General features: G+C 38.4%; 1 protein-coding gene across 1 annotated transcript in view; it reads left to right on the forward strand.

Annotated features, from left to right (window-relative positions):
* The window catches only part of DCHS2 (dachsous cadherin-related 2), a gene marked incomplete at both ends in the record, with an annotated part of 285,989 nt that extends 263,156 nt beyond the window's left edge, over nucleotides 1–22,833 (forward strand). Inside the window, 4 exons of the mRNA XM_079920434.1 lie at nucleotides 14,048–14,178; nucleotides 16,837–17,123; nucleotides 18,103–18,235; nucleotides 20,207–22,833. Coding sequence (XP_079776560.1) covers nucleotides 14,048–14,178; nucleotides 16,837–17,123; nucleotides 18,103–18,235; nucleotides 20,207–22,833 — 3,178 coding nt within the window. The remainder of the gene's footprint in view (nucleotides 1–14,047; nucleotides 14,179–16,836; nucleotides 17,124–18,102; nucleotides 18,236–20,206) is intronic.
* Nucleotides 22,834–23,232: the final 399 nt, after the last annotated feature.

Genomic DNA, 23,232 nt, shown 5'->3' on the forward strand with positions numbered 1-23,232 from the left:
AGGAAGATAGTCAAAATGTACAAACTTCCAATAAGATAAGTACTGGGGATGTAATGTACAACATGATGACTATGGCTAACACTGCTGTAAGATATACAGGAAAGTTGTTAAGACAGTAGGTTCTTAGGGTTCCCCAACACAAGGGGAAATGTAGTTTTCATGGTTTTTTTTTTTTTGCATCTATGTGAAATGATGGATGTTAACTAAACTTATTGTGGTAATTATTTCACAATATATGTAAGTCAAATTATGCTGTACACCTTAAACTTATACAGTGCTATGTATCAATTATATCTGAATAAAACTGGGGGAAAAATCTCAGTCAGTGATGTGAAAAACGAAACAAAGCAACAACAAAAAAAGAGTCTGGTAGGTCACAGGCACATTTTTGAGAAATTTATATGCCATATACTGGAAATTGTACTCTATTCTGTAGGCTATATAAAAGTGTAAGCAGTTGAGTGCATGCTAAGATCTTTATTTTTAAGGACATCTGGTAATGGTTGTCTTGCAAGACAGAGAACCAGCATCAGACAGACCAGTTAAGCTAGACAACAGCTGACAAAGATCTATTATGTGGATGAAGCTGTGAGGATGGGAGGAGAGGACATACTTACTAGTTGACTCAGATACGGAGTCCATAGGAACATGGTGATCAGTTGAATTTATTCAACAAGGAAAGAGATAGAAAATGCTTCTGAAGTTTCCACATAGGAAAGGCGGGAAGAATAGATTGGGATTGGGATTTTTTTTCTGGGCATTTTGAGTTTGAAGGGCCAGTGCAAGAGCAAAAGTAAAAATACTCCTTTGGCAATTAAAAATAATGATCTGGAACTCAGGAAAGAGATCTTCATTCAGGATTTAGACTTGGGCTTCATCCAGGGAAAAATGTGTAAAATGGAATTACCTAGGACGCTATGTGAAATGAGAATTTGGGGGATTATCACCACTTGGGGGCCAGACAGAGCAAAAGCAGCCAGCAAGATAGATTCAGGGACTACAAACATCAGAACAGAACCTGGAAAAGGGGGTTTTGTGGAAACCAAGAGGAAAGGTTGACTGTACGAAAGAATAAGCTTTCAGAATTTGTTTGGATTAGAATCTGCAAAAGTACTCCTTAATGTAAAAAGTTTGCAAGGAATATACTTCTCCCAAATTGTTTCCTAACAAGATAAAGTACACACTGTTGTATTTGCAGGTTAATTAATATAAAACAGTGAAGTTAACTTAAAACTCCAGTTAACAGATTGATTTTCTTTTTTTTTAAATAAGAGAAAGAGGGACATTTTATGATAAAAGAACTAATACAGGCAGTGTACAGTAGCCATAAACTTTTACATACCAATCAACAGTAGAGCCAAATACATAGAACAATATCATATTTTTTTGTTTTGCTGCGATGATATTTTCTTTTTAACATCTTTATTGGAGTATAATTGCTTTACATTGTTGTGTTAGTTTCTGCTGTATAACAAAGTGAATCAGCTATACCCATACATATATCCCCATGTCTTCTCCCTCTTGTGTCTCCCTCCCACCCTTCCTGTCCCACCCCTCTGGTCACAAAGCACCGAGCTGATCTCCCAGTGCCCTGCGGATGATTCCCACTAGCTATTTTACATTTGGGACTGTATATATGTCAATATCATTCTCTCACTTTGTCCCAGCTTGCCCTTCCCCCTCCCTGTGTCCTCAAGTCCATTCTCTACATCTACATCTTTATCCTTGTCCTGTCCCTAGGTTCTTCAGAACCTTTTTTTTTTTTTTTAGATTCCATATACATGTGTTAGTATACGGTATTTGTCTTTCTCTTTCTGACTTACTTCACTATGTATGACAGACTCTAGGTCCATCCACCTCACTACAAATAACTCAATTTCCTTTCTTTTTAATGGCTGAGTAATATTCCACTGTATATATGTGCCACATCTTCTTTATCCACTCATCTGTCGACAGACACTTAAGTTATTTCCATGTCCTGGCAACTGTAAATAGTGCTTCAATGAACATTGTGATATATGACTCTTTTTGAATTATGGTTTTCTCAGGTATATGCCCAGTAGTGGGATTGCTGGGTTGTATGGTAGTTCTATTTTTACATTCTTAAGGAACTGCCATACTGTTCTCCATAGTGGCTGTATCACTTTACATTCCCACCAACAGTGCAAGAGTGTTCCCTTTTCTCCACACACTCTCCAGCATTTATGGTTTGTAGATTTTTGATGATGGCTATTCTGAAAGGTGTGAGGTGATACATCATTGTAGTTTTGATTTTCATTTCTCTAATGATTAGTGATGTTGAGCATCCTTTCATGTATTTGTTGGAAATCTGTATATCTTCTTTGGAGAAATGTCTGTTTAGGTCTTCTGCCCATATTTGGATTGGGTTGTTTGTTTTGTGATATTGAATTGCAAGAGCTGCTTGTATATTTTGGAGGTTAATCCTTTGTCAGTTGCCTCATTTGCAAATATTTTCTCCCATTCTGAGGGTTGTCTTTTCGTCTTGTTTATGGTTTCCTTTTATGTGCAAAAGCTTTTAAGTTTCATTAGGTCCCATTTGTTTATTTTTGTTTTTATTTCCATTTCTCTAGGAGGTGGGTCTTGCTGTGGTTTATGTCATAGAGTGTTCTGCCTATGTTTTCCTCTAAGAATTTAATAGTGTCTGGCCTCACATTTAGGTCTTTAATCCATTTTGAGTTTATTTTTGTGTATGGTGTCAGGGAGTGTTCTAATTTCATTCTTTTACATGTAGCTATCCAGTTTTCCCAGCACCACTAAATGAAGAGGCTGTCTTTTCTCCATTGTATATTCTTGCCTCCTTTATCAAAAATAAGGTGACCATATGTGCATGGGTTTATCTCTGGGCTTTCTATCCTGTTTCATTGATCTATATTTCTGTTTTTGTGCCAGTACCATACTGTCTTGATTACTGTAGCTTTGCAGTATAGTCTGAAGTCAGGGAGCCTGATTCCTCCAGCTCCACTATTCTTTCTAAAGATTGCTTTGGATATTTGGAGTCTTTTGTGTTTCCATAAAAATTGTGAACTTTTTAGTTCTAGTTCTATGAAAAATGCCACTGGTAATTTGATAGGTATTGCATTGAATCTGTAGATTGCTTTGGATAGTACAGTCATTTTCACAATGCTGATTCTTCCAATCCAAGAACATGGTATATCTCTCCATCTGTTTTTATCATGTTTAATTTCCTTCATCAGTGTCTTATAGTTTTCTGCATACATGTCTTTTGTCTCCTTAGGTAGGTTTATTCCTAGGTATTTTATTCTTTTTGTTGCAATGGTAAATGTGAGTGTTTCCTTAATTTCTCTTTCGGGTTTTTCATCATTAGTGTATAGGAATGCAAGAGATTTCTGTGCATTAATTTTGTATCCTGCAACTTTACTAAATTCATTGATTAGCTCTAGTAGTTTTCTGGTAGCATCTTTAGGATTCTCTATGTATAGTATCATGTATGTGCAATCAGTGACAGCTTTGCTTCTTCTTTTCTGATTTGGATTCCATTTATTTCTTTTTCTTCTCTGATTGCTGTGGCTAAAATTTCCAAACCTATTTTGAATAATAGTGGTGAGAGTGGGCAATCTTGTCTTTGTCCTGATCTTAGAGGAAAAGATTTCAGTTTTATACCATTGAGAACGATGTTTGCTGTGGGTTTGTCATACATGGCCTTTATTACATTGAATTAGGTTCCCTCTGTGCCTGCTTTCTGGAGAGTGTCTATCATAAGTGGGTGTTGGATTATGTCAAAAGCTTTTTCTGTATCTATTGAGATTATCATATAGGTTGTTTTTAAAATATCTTTATTGGAGTATAATTGCTTTACATTGTTGTGCTAGTTTCAGCTGTATAACAAAGTGAATCAGCTATACATATACATACATCCCCATATCTCCTCCCCCTTGTGTCTCCCTCCAATCCTCCCTATCCCACGCCTCTAGGTGGTCACAAAGCACAGAGCTGATCACCCTGTGCTATGCAGCTGCTTCCCACTAGCTATCTATTTTACATTTGGTAGTGTATATATGTCCATGTCACTCTCCCACTTCGTCCCGGCTTCCCCTTCCCCTTCCCTGTGTCCTCAAGTCCATTCTCTACGTCTGTGTCATTATGCCTGTCCTGCCCCGAGGTTCTTCAGAACCATTTTTTTCCTGATTCCATATATATATATCATATGGGTTTTATCTTTCAATTTGTTAGTATGGTGTATCACATTGATTTGTGTGTATTGAAGAATCTGTGATAAACCTCACTTAATCATGGTGTGTGATCATTTTAATGTGCTGTTGGATTCTGTTTGCTAGTATTTTGTTGAGGATTTTTGCATCTATGTTCATCAGTGGTATTGGCCTGTAGTTATCTTTCTTTGTGACATCTTTGTCTGGTTTTGGTATCAGGGTGATGGTGGCCTTGTAGAATGAGTTTGGGAGTGTTCCTCCCTCTGCTATATTTTGGAAGAGTTTGAGAAGGATAGGTGTTAGCTCTTCTCTAAATGTTTGGTAGAATTTGCCTGTCAAGCCATCTGGTCCTGGACTTTTGTTTGCTGGAAGATTTTTAATCACAGTTTCAATTTCAGTGCTTGTGATTGGTCTCTTTATATTTTCTATTTCTTCCTTGTTCAGTCTCAGAAGACTGTGCTTTTCTAAGAATTTGTCCATTTCTTCCAGGTTGTCCATTTTATTGGCATAGAGTTCCTTGTAGCAATCTCTCATGATCCTTTGTATTTCTGCAGGTCAGTAGTTTCTTCTCCTTTTCATTTCTACTTCTATTGATTTGACTCTTGTCCCTGTTTATCATTTTGTTTATCTTCTCAAAGAACCAGCTTTTACTTTTATTGATCTTTGCTATTTTTTCCTTCATTTCTTTTTCATTTATTTCTGATCTGATATTTCTGATTTCTTTCCTTCTGCTAACTTTGGGGTTTTTTTGTTCTTCTTTCTCTAATTGCTTTAGGTGTAAAGTTAGGTTGCTTATTTGAGTTTTTTCTTGTTTCTTGAGGTAGGATTACATTGCTATAAACTTTCCTCTTAGATTGCTTTTGCTGCATCTCATAGGTTTTGGGTCATCGTGTTTTCATTGTCATTTGCTTCTAGGTGTTTCTTTTATTTATTTATTTTTTTTGCGGTACACGGGCCTCTCACTGTTGTGGCCTCTCCCGTTTGTGGAGCACAGGCTCTGGATGTGCAGGCTCAGTGGCCATGGCTCACAGGCCCAGCCGCTCCGTGACATGTGGGATCTTCCCGGACTGGGGCACAAACCCGTGTCCCCTGCATCGGCAGGTGGACTCTCAACCACTGCGCCACCAGGGAAGTCCTGTTTCTAGGTGTTTCTTGATTCCCTCTTTGATGTCTTCACTGATCTCTTGGTTATTTAGTAGTGTATCATTTAGCCTCCATGTGTTTGTATTTTTTGAGGTTTTTTTCCTGTAATTGATATCTGGTCTCATAGTGTTGTGGTCAGAAAAGATACTTGATACAATTTTAATTTTCTTAAATTTACCCAGGCTTGATTTGTGGCCCAAGATACGTGCTGTCCTGGAGTATGTTCCATGAGCACTTGAGAAGAAAGTGTATTCTGTTGTTTTTGGATGGAGTGCCCTATAAATATCAATTAAGTCCATCTTGTTAAATGTGTCATTTAAAGCTTGTGTTTCCTTATTTATTTTCATTTTGAATGATCTGTCCATTGGTGAGAGTGGGGTGCTAAAGTCCCGTACAATTGTGTTACTGTCGATTTCCCCTTTTATGGCTGTTCGCATTTGCCTTATGTATTGAGGTGCTCCTATGTTGGGTGCATATATATTTACAATTGTTTTATCTTCTTCTGGGATCGATCCCTTGATCATTATGTAGTGCCTTTCTTTGCTTCCTGTAATAAGTTTATTTTAATGTCTATTTTGTCTGATATGAGAGTTGCTACTCCAGCTTTCTTTTCATTTCCATTACATGGAATATCTTATTCCATCCCCTCATTTTCAGTCTGTATGTGTCCCTAGGTTAGAAATCGGTCTCTTTTAATTTTATTTATTTATTTATTTATGGCTGTGTTGGGTCTTCATTTCTGTGTGAGGGCTTTCTCTAGTTGCGGCAAGTGGGGGCCACTCTTCATCGTGGTGTGCAGGCCTCTTACTATCGCGGCCTCTCTTTTTGCGGAGCACAGGCTCCAGATGCGCAGGCTCAGTAATTGCGGCTCACAGGCCTAGTTGCTCTGCGGCATGTGAGTCTTCCCAGACCAGGGCTCAAACCCGTGTCCCCTGCATTGACAGGCAGACTCTCAACCACTGTGCCACCAGGGAAGCCCAGAAGTGGGCCTCTTTTAGACAACATATATACGGGTCTTGTTTTGTATCCATTCTGCCAGTCTATGTCTTCTGGTTGGAGCATTTAATCCATTTACATTTAAGGTAATTATCGATATGTATGTTCCTATTACCATTTTCTTAATTGTTTGGGGTTTGTTATTGTAGGTCTTTTCCTTCTGTTGTGTTTCCTGCCTGGAGAAGTTCCTTTAGCATTTGTTTTAAAATGGTTTGGTGGTGCTGATTTCTTTTCACTTTTGCTTGTCTGTAAAGGTTTTAATTTGTCTATTGAATCTGAATGAAGTCCTTTCTGGGTAGAATAATCTTGGCTGTAGATTTTTCCCGTTCATCACTTTAAATATGTCCTGCCACTCCCTTCTGGCTCCCAGAGTTTCTGTTGAAAGATCAGCTGTTAACCTTATGGGGATTCTCTTGTATGTTATTTGTTGCTTTTCCCTTGCTGCTTTCAATATTTTTTTCTTTGTATTTAATTTTTGATAGTTTGATTAATATGTGTCTTGGCATCTTTTTCCTTGGATTTATCCTGTATGGGATTCCCTGTGCTTCCTGGACTTGATTGACTATTTCATTTCTCATATTAGGGAAGTTTTCAACTATAATCTCTTCAAATATTTTCTCAGTCCCTTTCTTTTTCTCTTGTTCTTCTGGTTCCCCTATAATTCAAATGTTGGTGTGTCTCTGAGGGTGTCCTCTATTCTTTTTTCTTTATTCTGCTCTGTGGTAGTTATTTCCACTATTTTATCTTCCAGGTCACTTATCCGTTCTTCTGCCTCAGTTATTCTGCTATTGATTCCTTCTAGAGAATTTTAAATTTCATTTATTGTTTGCTCTTTAGTTCTATGTCCGTGTTAAACATTTCTTGTATTTTTTCCATTCTATTTCCAAGATTTTGGATCACCTTTACTTTCATTTCTATGAATTCTTTTTCAGGTAGACTGCCTATTTCTTCTTCGTTTGTTTGGTCTGGTGAGTTTTTACTTTGCTCCTGCATCTGCTGTGTATTTCTCTGTCTTTTCATTTTGCTTAACTTACTGTGTTTGTGGTCTCCTTTTTGCAGGCTGCAGGTTCATAGTTCACGTTGTTTTTGGTGTCTGCCCCCAGTCGGTAAGGTTGGTTCAGTGAGTTGTGTAGGCTTCCTGGTGGAGGTGACTTGTGTCCATGTTCTGGTGGATGAGTCTGGATCTTGTCTTTCTGTTGGGCAGGACCATGGCTGGTGGTGTGTTTTGGGGTGTCTGTGACCTTATTATGATTTTAGGCAGCCTCTCTGCTAATGGGTGTGGCTGTGTTCCTGTCTTACTAGTTGTTTGGCATAGGGTGTCCAGCACTGAAGCTTGCTGATCCGGTCTTAGCGTTGAGACGGAGGTCTCTAGGAGACCTCTCGCCAATTGATATTACGTGGGGCTGGGAGGTCTTTGGTGGCCCAATGTCCTGAACTCGGCTCTCCCACCTCCAAGGCTCGGGTCTGACTCCCGGCCAGAGCATAAAGACCCAGTCAGTCACACAGCTCGAAGAACAGGGAGGGAAAAAAGTAATAAAATAAAATGAAATAAAGTTATTAAAACAAAAAATAAAAGAATATGTTATTAAAATAAAAACTAATAAAAAAGAAGAGAGCACCCAAACCAATAAATAAATCCACCAATGATAACAAGTGCTAAAAATTATATAAGATAAGCATAAAAATCAGAAACTAGTCAGTTGCATATAGCAAACCCCAAGTCTACAATTGCTCCCAAAGTCCACCACTTCAATTTTGGGCTGATCCGTTGTCTATTCATGTATTCCACAGATGCAGGGTACATCAAGTTGATTGTGGAGATTTAATCTGCTGCTCCTGAGGCTGCTAGGAGAAATTTCCCTTTCTCTTCCTTGTTCGCACAGCTACTGGGGTTCAGCTTTGGATTTGGCTCTGCCTCTGCATGTAGGTCGCCCTCTGGCATCTGTTCTTAGCCCAGACAGGAGGTGGTTAAAGGAGAGACTGATTAGCAGGCTCTGGCTACTCAGGCTGGCAGGAGGGAGGGGTATGGAATGCAGGGTGAGCCTGGGGTGGCAGAGGCCAGCATGATTTTGCAACAGCCTGAGGCATGCTGTGTGTTCTCCCAGGGAAATTGTCCCTAGATTATGGGACCCTGGCACTGGTGGGCTGCACAGGCTACCAGGAGGGGAGGTGTGGATAGCAACCTGTGCTCGCACACAGGATTTTTGGTTGGCTGCAGCAGCAGCCGCCTTAGCGTTTCATGCCTGTTTCTGGTGTCTGTGCTGATAGCCACGGCTTGTGCCCACCTCTGGAGTTCATTTAAGCAGTGCTCTGCCTTCTGTGGGCAGACAGGGTAGGAATCCCGTCTCCTGGCACACCTTGAAACAATGGTCTCTTGACTCTTAGGCACTTCCAAACTTTTTACTGGACTCCCTCCTTGTGAACTGTGGCACACTAGCTCCATTCAGGCTGTGTTCATTCAGCCAACCCCAGTCCTCTCCATGGGATCTGAGCTCCGAAGCCTGAGCCTCAGTTCCCAGCCCCAACCCACACCAGCGGGTGAGCAGACAATCCTCTCAGGCTGGTGAGTGCTGGTTGGCACCCATCCTCTGTGCGGGAATCTCTCTGCTTTGCCCTCCATACCCCTTTTGCTGTGCTCACCTCTGTGGCTCCGAAGCTTCCCTGCCACCACCCCGCCATCTCCACCAGTGAAGGGGCTTCCTAGTGTGTGGAAACATTTCCTCCTTCACAGCTCCCTCCCAGAGGTGCAGGTCCCCTCCTTATTCTTTTGTCTCTGTTTTTTCTTTTTTCTTTTGCCCTCTCCACGTACGTGGGGAGTTTCTTGACTTTTGGGAGGTCTGAGGTCTTCTGCCAGCATTCAGTAGGTATTCTGTAGGAGTTGTTCCACATGTAGATGTATTTCTGATGTATTTGTGGGGAGGAAGGTGATCTCCATGTCTTACTCTTCCACCATCTTGAAGGTCTCTCAGGCTTAATATTTTTACCTTCTTACATCCAATTCTGTCTTTGTATTCATAGCACTATTCATTTAATCAATAATCAGTGTTTACATAAAATGAGTATATAGGTGTTTACTTCAGAGCCAGGTCATACTGTATAATTATATTTCCTTCCTTAACCTCCCCCTTATCCCCAGCATTAATGATTATCTTTGGGTTTTGCTCACCTGATGTGCTATATCCATGTACTTAATTCCTTGTAAATATTCCATTAGCTCTGTCAGACATGCCCACTTATCTTTCTCCACTGATATGCCTCTCATATCAAATATTCTGTGAAGTCCTCTGTTCCTTGGAGACCTCGGTCCTACTGCTTTCTGCCCTCCTGATCTAGCTGGACAGTGTGGCTCCCTAAGCCCGCTGCAAAGCTGGACCCCATGACTTGTGACTTTGTTTTACTGTTCTCCAACATTGGGCCTATGATTTTCAGATCCCGTGTCTTTCTCTTACTTTTTTCTTCCAGTAGTTTTGTAGGAAAAGGTGCCAAGGAAGTAAATTCTCTGAGTTCTTGCACATCTGAAAATGCCTTTATTCTACTCTCACATGTGATTTATGCAATAGATAATATAGAAGTTGAACATTTCTTTTAGATTTTTAAAGGCATTTTTCTGTTATATTTTAAAACTCAGTTTTGTTATGGAGAAATCTGATGCCATTCTAATTCTGTGTTTGGTATATGATTTGTTTTTTCCATCCTCTGTGGAAATTTTCAGGTTATTTTCTTTATCTACAATGTTTGGACATTTTGTCATTATGTACTTTGGTGTGGGTCTTTCCTTGTGCTGAGTACTTGGTGTGCTCTTTTAATGAGGATAAATGTTTCTATTGTTTGTATTATTTCACTGATAATTATCTCCCTTTTGTTTATTGTTTTGTTTTATTTGTTTACTTTGCCCTGCCTCTTTTTCCTGGATCCTATTCAGTCAAGAGTTAGACTGCCAGGATTGATCCTTTGTCAGTGATGTTTTATTCCCTACTTTCCATTTCTTGTTGTGTGTGTGGTTTTTTGTTGTTGTTGTTTTATTTTTCTTGGAGATTTTCTTAATTATAGCCTTCTAAACTTTCTTTTTCACTTTTTGGTTTGAAATTTTTTGAATATTTTGTATTTTTTATTTCCAAAATCTCTTCCTTAATCTTTGAGCTTTTCCATAGCATCTTGTTCTTGTTTTATGCATTATCTCTATTATTGTCTCCAAGGACGTTAATTAGAATTGTTTTAACATTGTCTTTTTCTCTGTCAAGATCTCTGCATCCTTTGGGTTTATTTCTTCCCTTTGTCTATTTTCCACTCTCTTTTTCATGTGGGAGACTTTCTGTAAGTAACTAACAATCCTTGGTCCTAGGTGAGGCAATAGCAAAGTCAGATTCTCTGGGTGGATCTCATTGACCAGCACACTTGGCTTTCAGATGAACCAGAGAAGAACCTGACTACTTTGCAGGATGACATACAAATAACTGTATATAGAGAGAGTTTTTTTCCCTTTGGGAGGGGATTTCATTTCTTCAGAGACAGTCCCTCGATATTACTTACTCTTAGTATGAACATCAGACATTGTTTTGCCTGGGAGTGAAGAGCAATGGGCAAGGGGACTTGATTGTTCTGGATTTTGAGTTTAAAAGAATCTTTAAGCTATTTTTAGCTCGATATCTCACCCTGCCCTTTGCCATGTTTTGAGCTTCTCCTTGGTTATATGAGGGCAAATCTGTTTCTCACTCATCCTTATCTCTTTACAAATGCAGAATGCATTTTAATCTATGGTTTTCTCTGGCCCACTTATCTGTAACCACTTCTCAATCTGCTTGCATTTTCCAGAAATTAGTTTAAATTTCTCCCCCACTCCACTCACTAATATCGTCTCACATTTTATTTTTTAGCCTTATCAACATATACCTTATTTTAAATTCTTTTGCCATCATTACAGCAGAATGTCTAGAGGAAGAGGAAATAAAATGTGTGTAGATATAACCAGAAGTCATAGCTCTTCCTTTCAAAGGTGTTATGATTTTGGCTGATATTTTTATTTCTCTTGGAATTTCAGTAGGAACACTTAATTCTGGGTATACTTTTAATATATTGTTGAGAGAGAGTTTTGAAAAAGTCCTCTACCACCATCTTAAATATTAAGGCAATCAGAAAAGATTCTGCCTGGTCAAAGTCTCATTTAAACTTTAACATAGTAAGAAATAGCTTTCCATCAGTGGTAGAGTAGGAGAACTATGCTCTGAACTAGAATGGGACTGTCTTTATCTGGTCAGCTTCATTTATTGTCTCTGCTGATACACTAATCAGGGCAGCAGTTCTGGAACATGGAACCAGTTGGACCAGCTAAGAGTTTTACAAAACCTGCCAGGGAGCCATCACAGAAAACTTGAGGTCCCTTAGAAGTTATGTGTAGAATTTCAGTGGATCTACCTTCATAATTTTTCATTTGTTCTTCAAACCATTGACTTGTCCTTTTGTTTTGAAACAGAATCATATTTCTCTCTATATCAAAGAATCTTGCTTTTTTAACCTGACATAGGCATTACATGGAACCCCTGAAGTTATAGTACTGTGAAAATAAGAGTGGTTAAGGCTACAGTGGAAGAATCAACAGAGCCATACTTTGATGTCTTGGCTGAGACTTTAGTATGACATTGGGGAGGGGCAGGCAGCAGGGGCAGAGAACATGATGAGTTGATTATTTTTAGTAAAATTTTTCCATGTGTACCTGACTTACATTCATGCTAACAAAATTAACTTTCTACATGGAATTATTCCTATGCTCTAGAAATGTGAAATTTAAATAGTTGTTCTACTGATGTCTCCACTTCAATAGTGTAGAAAGCAGCCTGTGTTCTTCATGAGCAATAGATAAGTAGTGATCATTTGCTACTAAGTGGAATTTAAACCAACAAAAAGTTGATACTTATTTTACATCATTTTAAACATTTAAGGTTGGAAGATAAAGAACACTTATCAGGTAAGCTAATAATGGAAAATAAAGTAGAAGTGTGTCAACTTCCAAGTCTCCGTTTCTTAAAAGATAGTATCACCAACTGGCTAAGACTAATTCCACTTCTGAAATGAAGATCATCTTCCAATTGACAGCTTAGTTTATTACTCAGCTACCCTTCTGGAACTCATAGTGTTTAGAGGGGAGTGAAAAGCTAATGATTATGCATTAGGGTGTGATATATACACAGTAAGAGAGGCATATTGAAAAGTATCATATAGTAGAGCACAAGCTTTCCAGTCAACCAAGACCTGGGCTTGAATCCTGGCTCTGTCATCTGATACATTTATAATCTTGAGCAAATCTTGAGAAACCAGTGATCAAAATATATTAAAGAAAATCAAATAAGACAAGACATCTACCCTTAAGGAACTTATAGGAGAGGCAGACAAATCATTAAGAAGAAAAGGTGATGATTGCTATGGTGGAAGAAGGTACAGGGTGCTATGGGGTAGAGAAAGGGGCATCTAAATCAGATGAAAGGTCAGTGAAATCTTACAGAGATGTGAGCTTTGAAAGGCAAAGATGGTGTAGGGACCAGAATTCCAGGCAGAAGCTGTGTCATAGAAGATCATGTATGTGCACAAGGCTGTATTACTTCTTGTAGACATGGAAAGCTAAGGAAAAGTTTTAAATAGGGGAGTCAGGTTTTCAAACCAGGATTTTTGATAGAGCAATTGAGGAGTTGTAATGTGGAGGATGAAGAGGAGCAGGTGAGACTTGCAGTAGGCAGATTGATGAGTAACAAGTACTCCAGTTGAGAAAAGGTATAATGAATACACAGAATGCCAGGTAAAGATGATGAGGGGATGAGGCTACAATGACCAACTTGTCCTAGTTTGCCTAGGACTGTCCTGTTTTAAAAAAAACTGAAAGTCCCATGCCCCGGGAAACCTTTCAGTTCCTGCAAAGCAAGATGGTGGATCAGCCCATCTGAGACTCTGAAGGTAGGAGTGAAATGGATGGGGACACTGATCCAAGTCATATTCAGATGGTAAAATCTATAAGACTCATAACTAGTTGGATGTTGTCAGGGTGGTGACAGAAAGGGAGAAGTTGAAGACACTAATCAGGTTTCTAAGTTGGCTGCTGGAGTAGCGAGTTGTACCATCATCTGAGAGAGATTGAATCACTGTGTGTAAATTCTTTCAAATCATGGACTTTTACCTCTACTTTATAGTCCTAGTCAATAGTGCCTCTTTTGCACATGTATTATTCATGGCAGTTCCCTCTCTTAATTCTACAATTTTGATTGATTTGCAATTTAGATCTGAAAAAAAAATAATACAAAGCAATCTTTTAGTGGCTCTACCTTTTGTTAGTGCAGTAACATGGAAATATGTAGCAGTACCCAGGCCATGTGTCCAGGCTGGAGGCAATCTCCTTATCTAAAAAACAGGTGCTGGTGTTTGTACTTTTTAGGTTGTTCTTAGTAGAAAGGACTGAATTTTATAGTCGGTCTCCTAGAGAGAGTTCATCTGTTTTAAATACTTCACAACCCCTAGTCTTTGGATTTGATTCCCTAAATGTGTCAAAAACAAATACATTTCAGGCTACCATTCTTATGAAATAAATTTTAAATGATGCCATTTAGAAAAGTCAGGGGAGACATAAAAGTAGCTATTCAGCTCATTTTTAAGTTTTCAACTGGATATTTCATAATTATGTTGTTTTCTCATTCTCTGAATGATGGATAACATTCCTTGATTCTTTTCCAAACCAGCTTGATTGTACAAGCCACAGATAAAGGTATACCCAGGCTTTCTGGTACAACTGTGATCAAGATACAAGTGACTGATATAAATGACAATGCCCCGGCTTTTCTCCCCTCTGAAGCAGTGGAAGTTGCAGAAAGTAAGTGTGGTGATTTGAAATATCAAACTTGTATAATATCATCTACAATTTTTTCAGCTGGGTGCTATGTGAAATATAAGTACTAATCCTCAACAACCACATAACATAAGTAGTTTTTATCTTCATTTTACAGAATAGAAAATGTCAAAGAAGTTAAAAGTTAAAGTTGGGATTTGCATTCAAACCAGCAGGAGGCTGGTTTCCCAAGGTCAAACCAGCATTCCACACAGCTTCTTTATGTGTATGGACATTGCTTAAAAGTGAAATCTCTATGAAGAGCATCTTTTGTTGACTGCGTTGCTCACCATAAAGCTCCCCTGAGAGGCAGTGATGTTCTTAGACTAATAACACTATTAGTCTTTGTGTTGCTGAACTCAGGTCTGGCTGTTCACCACTCGAAAGCCAAACTCAAGAGGCAAGTGTTGAAAGGAAAGGCTGATTTTTTTCAGGAGGCCAGTAATTGGGAGGGGAAAACATACTTGTGTCCAAAGGCCAATTCCCCACTGCTGATCAGGGGGCAAGAGCTTCTAAAGGGGAGTTTCATGGGTGTACAGCCAGAGGGAGGGGGCTATGAGCAGAAGAGCACAGTCAGCTCTGAGGATCAAGTTGAAATTTGTCATGTGGTGGTCTGATCAGCATCATCTTGATTGCTTTAAGCCCAGTTAATCTTCAGTTCCAGGGTCGGTTTGTTCCCATTTCTTTAAGGCTGGTTCTCAGAATTGTGGCAGCTTATGTCATGGCTACAGCCTGGCCATCATATAGCTAACTTCTTGATCTGGTAGAGGTTTCAGTATCTACAAAACAGCTCAAAGAATATGGCCCAGAATATTATCTATAGCCCTTGAGGAGGAGCTAAAGGTCCTTGACCATGCTTAATGACTAAACTATTATGATTTTGTCCTGTTTGACTACTTTTCTTTTGTTTCTGTATTTCCTCACTTCTCTGATTAAATTTATTTATTTATTTTTTTCATTTTTTGGTCATGCCATGAGGCTTGTGGGATCTTAATTTCCCTACCAGGAATTGAACCCAGGCCCTCAGCAGTGAAAGCATGGAGTCCTAACCACTGGACCACCAGGGAATTCCCTAAATCTATTCTTTGACTAAAATTTTTCTACAGACAAAAGAAAGGGGGAGGACATGGTGGGGAATCTGTCCCAGGAAAGCCCCATAAGGTTCTGCTCAGTTTTATTTGCAGTACACTAATGACAAGTAATAAGTGAAGGGAGTTGGATGTTCCTCGCACAGAGTTATCATTTTCCTCTAGTGTAAACTAAACTTCAACATTTGCAGAAAAATTTTACCACATTAATGGTAGAGGTTGAAAATACAAAGTTTTACATTATATTCTGATTAGCCTTAATTGTTTGGGTCTCTGGGTTATATGAAGACCCCATAGTCTGTGATCTCAAAGTTGTTTGTGGTCAATGGCTGTACTGGTAAAATCCAACCCAACTTTTTATAGTTGAAGTTGCAAATAGTGGCCCTTCACTATCCTCTCTCCTTTCACTCTTAATATCCAACTTCTTCCTAAAATGTGCTTAACATTTTGTTATGTTCACTTTCCAAACAAATTATAAACATTACTGCTTGCAGAGGGCTATATTCCAGAAATTTTTATATATAAGGATACCTACAAATATTTTTAAAAATCTAAAATACTCTGCCAATAAAAAATTGTCTAGTTTTGCCTCTCACCAGTTGGATATATTTTTCCCAGCTTTTACTGAAGGTAAGAGTACATGCACTGGAATCAAAATGCAGCAATGTGCCCAGGATAAATATATCACAAGAACAAGCTGTATAAATCAAAACATACCGAAAGGGGTCAAGTGTGGTTGGTGTATGTCAAGAATGTTCAAATTTGAAACATGAAAATTATGAGTCTCCCACACAGTGGAACTATTCTGAATGCCTTGGCATCTTCTTTCCACCTGCACCATACCTGTCAGCTCCAAAACAAAGTCCCTGTCTTGGCAGTTTAGGCTAGAGAACATATATGACATGTGAGACATTTACCATGTCATCTATTTGTGATTTTTTTTGGTGAATAATATTAGATATCTGTTTTCATCACTAGTATGATGTACACTTTCTATAGTCTTTATAATTTTGAGAGTCAGATTTTAAGAGAAGGAAGCAGTGTGTACCACTCAAAAGAAATAATTTTATAAAAATGAATATAAGGAACTAAGTATCTATTTCTAACTTTAGCATCCAAATATTTTCATTTAAATCTTGCCTACTTTTCATAAATTTATGTTTTGTATTAATGTTTTGAGTAATAACCTTCCTCCCACCCACATCCCCATTAATATATGGTTTTGATATAGAAACTATATAGTACAAATAAGTGGCTTAGAATGTTTCTTGGTGCTGGAATTGTGTTATAAACATATGACGAAAAGTGTAATATAAAAATTGAATATACCCTACTTCCTCAATTCCATACTCACTGGTAAATTTTCACTTTTATTGGGCTCATAAATTCTTCAGAGTTTTTGTTCAGTTCATAACGAGCCTTGTATGAGAAATCATGCCAATAAATAGCAAATCATGTTGGACTTAAAATCAAAATGCTTGGATTGAACTGTTAAAGAAAAATATTTCAAAGGATGACTTTTAATGGAGACTGACAGTGGTCATGACTATTTCAGATTCTTTGCCTGGTGTAATTGTGACTCAGATATCAGTTCATGATGTGGATTTGAATCCAGCTTTCATCTTCAGTTTCGTCAAAGAGAGTAATCCTGGAACTAAGTTCGCTATTGATCGGAACACTGGGGTAGTGGTGCTAGTGAAAACACTGGACTTTGAAGAAGATACTGAATATGAGCTGCATATCCAAATTTCAGATTTGGTGCACCACACGGAAGGGACACTCATCGTCCATGTGCTGGACGTCAATGATAACCCACCAGTATTTTCTCAAGATTCTTACCAGGTAGAGAACTTAAGAGATGTTGAAACTTGAAAGAATAGGGAATAATGTTGACACTAATTTAGACAAACAGACAGTATTCACTGCTTTTACTGCCTAAGTTGTTGCTGAGAGTTTTATATTCAATATTATGGAGGATAGAAGTACATATGGAATTGAATATCACATTCAATTCAATTTCTTAGGTATGTATCACAAATCATCATATGAAAGTATGTCACCATTTTTCTAGTTTTTAGGGATTGGGATCCAGTTGTTCATAATAATTGGGACTTGCCTAATATTTGCAAAGCCACAAATAAGACAATAAGGTAGTTTGGATTATCTGCAGTTAATTTGAGAAAACCTTTTCTTTCCTAGACATGTATTTTTGAATATATTGATTAACATTTTGCAGAAACAAATCATGAACAAAACTCTACAGTGTAAACTGTAGATTTTAGAGCATAGTATATGTTTATAGAAGTAAGGACAATGATAACATTCACCTAAGTACTTGGATATGGGCTCCAGGACTCTTGAATGTAACAAATGCAAGGTTTACTTGTAAACACAGGAGAGAAACTAACAAATGCAAGGTTTACCTGTAAACACAGGAGAGAAGCTAACCTAAGTAATGATCTTCTGTGAAGGCTTGTTAAATAATACAATGCTAATAATTATAAAATGTACAGTATAATAATACATTAGTAAATGCATTAGCTGTCCTCTACCACACAGAAATAATTTTTAGAAGGAAAATTTTTCATAATAAAAATCAAAACTGAATGAAAAATTTTAAAAGTTTTTGTTTTTCTGAATTCTGGAACTGCTAATACAATCTTCTTAATATGTTCACTCTATAAATTAATCTGCCTAAAAAAGTCAGGTTCTCTATCTTTACTATAAGCAAAATGAATAAAAGGGCCTCAGGTTCTGACCCTGCTCATAAAAATAGCTACAACCTTTAAGCACAGTGCCCATCGCCCTCTTTTCCCCTCAGGTCACCATTTCCGAATCGGTGCCTGTGGGGCACGCAGTGCTGACCGTGGTGGCCACAGATGTGGAAAGCAACGAGAACATTTCTTACAGGATCCTTTCTTCTTCTAAGACATTTTCAATTGATCCTACAAATGGTGAGTTATTTATAGTGGCTTTAGCATTCATAGGTTTGAGTTACAGGGTGGAAGCCTGAAATAATCCTTTCCAAATGTGCCACCTCCATCCCCACACGCTGGTATCAAAGACACCACCTTCTTATTTCTCTTCACGTCAAATGCTGTGGTAGCAGATCCTGGTGCTATTTCTCTTCTCCAACATCTCAATGGCTGGAAAGCAAAAGGAACTGATTAAATGCTGGCAAATGCACAGAAGTTCAGAGACCTCAGTATAGTAAATACCAGCTCATCCAGCCAACCAAGCACAGTTGAAGTAATTAGCCCAGGCCTCAACAAGAATCAAAATGAAGTCAAAGAGGTTCATTTAAAACTGAAGACTTCATGTTACCAGAGTTTAGAAGCTTTTTTTCCAAGCCAAGTACAAGAAGTTCAGTAACAGCATCACATATTCAACAAGGACCAAAAAAAAAAAAAAAAAAAAAAAAAACCAAAAAAACAAAAAGGAAAATTATTTGAGCATCTCTACTAAGTGAAAACAATTGAGGATGTTTTGGTTTCTTTGATGTCTCCCAAGGCTCCTCGTTTTGTTATCAGAGATCAAGACATTTGTGGTTGTGAAATACATTCAGGCAAGGATTTCAGGTTAGAAAAGTAAAGCATTGCATAGAGAAAATTTAACAGCAAGTAGACATTAAAAGCTAAATTTGATAAAGATGAATAATTAGCAAAGTGCTGTCCCTAGCAGAGCACATGCTAGAAAAGAACAGGGCTGGGACACGTTACACTGTGTGTTCCCCATCTCCACCCACCACTGCGTTGTTTCACAAGTGAGAGCTGACTTATAAGTCAAACTCTGGATGATCAATGTTAATTAGGTTTACTCTGCTGATCACTTTGCAGTTACACAAATATCGAATCATTATTTTGTACACCTGAAACTAATATAATGTTATATGTCAATTATATTCTCAATTTTAAAAAGTTAACCTCAGGATTACCTGAAGGGAGAATTTAGTCACAAAATACCAGTATGAGGCCCTCAGAGTATGGTAACGAGCAGAAGTAGGTAATGTTGCCACACAGCCTGTAGATGAATGATTACTGGGTGGACTCGAACATGTCAAGAATTTGGCTTTCCTCTCTCTCTCTGTCTCGCTCTCTCTGCCACAGCAAATTGCAGTGTGACGTCGTCCCTCTGAGCACTCGATCCTGGCAACACTTTTGCTTGATATGCATTATCAACAGACTTTGCATTGATTAGAATGTTTTTAAAATCTTGAATATTATCAGGTCAACTGAGTTCATGGTGGGACCCAAACTGAAATGTGGCATTTAAAAGATACCATTTTGTATTCTTTCTTTGTGACCATACTTAAGACACATTTTCCTTAGAAAAATATCGTTACATACATACTTATAAAAATTATATATTTCTATATTTAAGATGATAAAACGTATTACACATATTTCATCAATAGGGGAAAAATCCACTTGCTGAATTAAACAAGAGCTTTAGGAAAAGCATCTCTAGAATTCAGCAATAGTTGTAAGTCTGCATTATCATATTTACTACTTTCATTTGACTAGCATGAGTGCCATCCAGCATTTCCAGAGTAAATATCTTTATGCCAGAATGTCTCTATACATGTGTCTATGCGTAGTAGAATGGGGTATAAGTTATTCAAATAAGAATACATTTTCTTTAAAAAGTAATAATGGAACAATTTACTATATAAAAATAAAATGTTTAAAAACTTATGGCAAAGTCATCTTCAAGCAGCACACATATTTAATAGTGTGAATGCCATGAATATTATTTCTGAATCTTAAGTGTTACAAAAGTATAAATGTAATAATCTAAATTTTCTATTTGGAGTTACCTTTGGTTGTAACTAACAGATATCTTTACATATTAGTAAATATTTGCTGACTAAGATGATCATGAAAATTTTACTTCACAACATTGAAAGACTATGTCTTGTTTTTCAGGCACAGTATATACTATCAATCCCATCTTACTTCTGGATAGAAAATCAACAATTCGATTTCTTGTTGAAGCCAGTGATGGTGGGATTCCTGACCTGAAGGCTGTTACCTTAGTGGAGATAGAAATACAAGATGTGAACAATTATGCCCCTGAGTTTGCAATAGAATATTATAATCTTAGTTTGAGTGAAGACACTCCAATTGGAAGCACACTTGTCACCTTTACAACTGTTGACCATGACTGGACCCATGAAAACACTCATGTTGAATATTCCATCATCAGTGGTAATTCACAGAACAATTTCTATGTGGAAACTAGTTTCATTCATTCAGAATATACTTACAAGCAAGTTGGTTACCTGGTGTTGATTCACAATCTGGACAGAGAAGCAACCGCCAGTCATAAGCTTGTCCTTCTGGCCTCTGACCATGGCTGCCCTCCACTGAGTTCCTCAGCCACTGTGTCAATAGCAGTACTCGATGTGGATGATAACCCACCTGCATTCAGCAGTCTGGAATATCATGCCCACATCAAGGAAGGTACCCCTCGAGGGAGCCCCATCACTGTGGTCTCAGCAAGTGACTGTGATGTGGCTTCACATGCAGAAATCGTCTACCACCTAATCTCTGGAAATGAGAAGGGGCATTTTCACTTAGAAGAAAAAACTGGAGTTCTTTATTTGATTAAACCTTTGGATTATGAAGAAACGATAAAATTTACTTTAACTCTCCAAGCTTCAGATGAAGAAAAGAAGCAGTTTTCTTTTGCAGTTGTGTTTGTCAATGTCCTGGATGATAATGACCATGCACCTCAGTTTATGTTCCCAAACTTGAACTGTGCTGTTCCTGAAAATCTTCCTGTTTTCTCCACCATATGTTCTGTAAATGCTTTGGATTTTGACACGGGTCCTTATGGAGACTTGACCTATTCTATAGTTTCACCCTGTTCTCTCCTTCATGAGATGCCGCATGATCATGACCTCTTCCTCATTGACCCCTTATCAGGGGATATTCGTGCTCAGCAAGTCCTTGACTATGAACATGACAAAAAATACTGCCTCACAGTTCAGGCCAAAGACAAGGGTGACTCAACAGCCTCCTTAATGGTTTGGGTGGATATTGAAGGGATAGATGAGTTTGAACCCATTTTCACTCAGGATCAATATTTTTTCAACCTCCCAGAAAAGAGTAATGTAAGACAATTGATTGGCAGAGTGGAAGCATCAGATGCAGATGCTGGTATTGATGGAGTTATTCTTTACTCCCTCGAAGCTCCATCTCCCTTCTTTTCAGTAAATAAAACTAATGGAAATATTTATTTAAGTGGAGCCCTTCCCCTAATAAAAAGTCAAGTCAGCAAAGAAGACACCATCGAAATGAAAATAATTGCTCGTAGCCCCAAACCAGACTCCAAGTTTACATCTTGTACTGTATTTGTGAATGTGTCTTTTTCCTTGGAAGGAAAACACTCCACAGAATCAGCTAGCAGCTTTTTGATCAGTCTCACTGTCTCCTTTTTAGTGTTTTTGTTACTTGTCTTCATTCTAATTGTACTTATTTTAAGACATAAACAAAAAGATGCAATAAACAATTTTGAAGAAAAGAAAACATCATCATCCTTAGATATCAGTGTGAGACCGACCAGGGATGCCAGCACGCTGAAACCCTTCCAAAAAACTAATGAGAGTGATAATGAGGTAGTGCCCGTGGACTCCATGCCTGAATGGTTGAGTTTAACAAGAATTATGGAGAAGGACATTGCACATCTGTACAGGCACTCAAACTCCAGTGGTCACTATTCTGTGGAAGGAGAAACTGCAGAAGATAAGGAAATCCAGAGGATAAATGAGCACCCTTACAGAAAGGACTCTGACTCAGCTCTGAGTGATCGGGAGTCCAGGGTGCCAGACTCCGGCATTCCAAGGGAATCAGACCAGCTCTCTTGTTTGTCTGGGGAAACTGATGTGGCGGTCACTGCTGAAACAGCAGAAACCAGCCATACATTTGAGGAAGGAGATCAAGGACAGGGCTGTGGCACTACCTATGTTCAAAATAACATCTTACTCCAGCCTCTAAAGAAGAGAGAGGGAAAAGTGGGCATCCTGGCTGATGTCAGAAAAGAGGCCGTCTTTATTTCAGGTGATCAGGAAGCAGGATGCGCAGCTCTTTCAACCCAGAGAAACTCTGATCATGATGTAAGAGGCAACTATCACTGGGATTATCTCCTCAGTTGGGAACCCAAGTTCCAACCTCTTGCATCAGTATTTAATGATATTGCAAAACTAAAGGATGAGCACTTACATATACCTGGCATTCCAAAGGAGAAGAAATCTTTTGTTTTTCCACCACCTTTGATAACAGCAGTAGCCCAGCCCGGGATTAAAGCAGTTCCACCAAGATTGCCAGCCATAACCCTAGGGCAGGGACTTCGGAAATACCCACACTCCCCCATTCGCTATCATCAAAGTTCTCTGCCGAAAGCCATGACGCCTAGTTTTTCTCCATCCCTTTCTCTGCTGACCACACAGACCCCTGCCATAACCCCGCTGCTGTCAGATGGAGAGTTATTAGGAACACATCTGAGTGGTACATGCCATGAACCTAAAGCAGCAGATGAAGCTCAAATATAAAACAATTGTGATGTCAAGCACCTGCTCTCCATTGGTCATGAATGATTGGACAAAACATTCCTAAGTGAGCTCCTTGAGATTGGGTTCATTTATCTATGAGTGAGGGATATAATTTAGTCTAGGTTTTTAGAACCCTCTCATTTAAGTTTGGAGAATTTGTTTCAGCTTAATGAGAAGTTACCCTGTCTTTTAACCTTTATGTTTTGCTCTCAGGACTCAAGTTTGTATATATTAAGTAGTGTATATTTTGTCACACCTGGTCTTCTGTATGGTTAGATTTCCAAAGGACACAGTGAACTTGGCTGACTGCCAAAACGTTTATATGAAAATAAATGGAAATAAAGTATACTGTATTCTGGTCACTTTACTGCTGATGATTCTGCTATTTATAAAACAAAT

The sequence above is a fragment of the Stenella coeruleoalba genome (genome assembly GCF_951394435.1).
Source record: "Stenella coeruleoalba genome assembly, chromosome: 4".
NCBI lineage: Eukaryota > Metazoa > Chordata > Mammalia > Artiodactyla > Delphinidae > Stenella > Stenella coeruleoalba.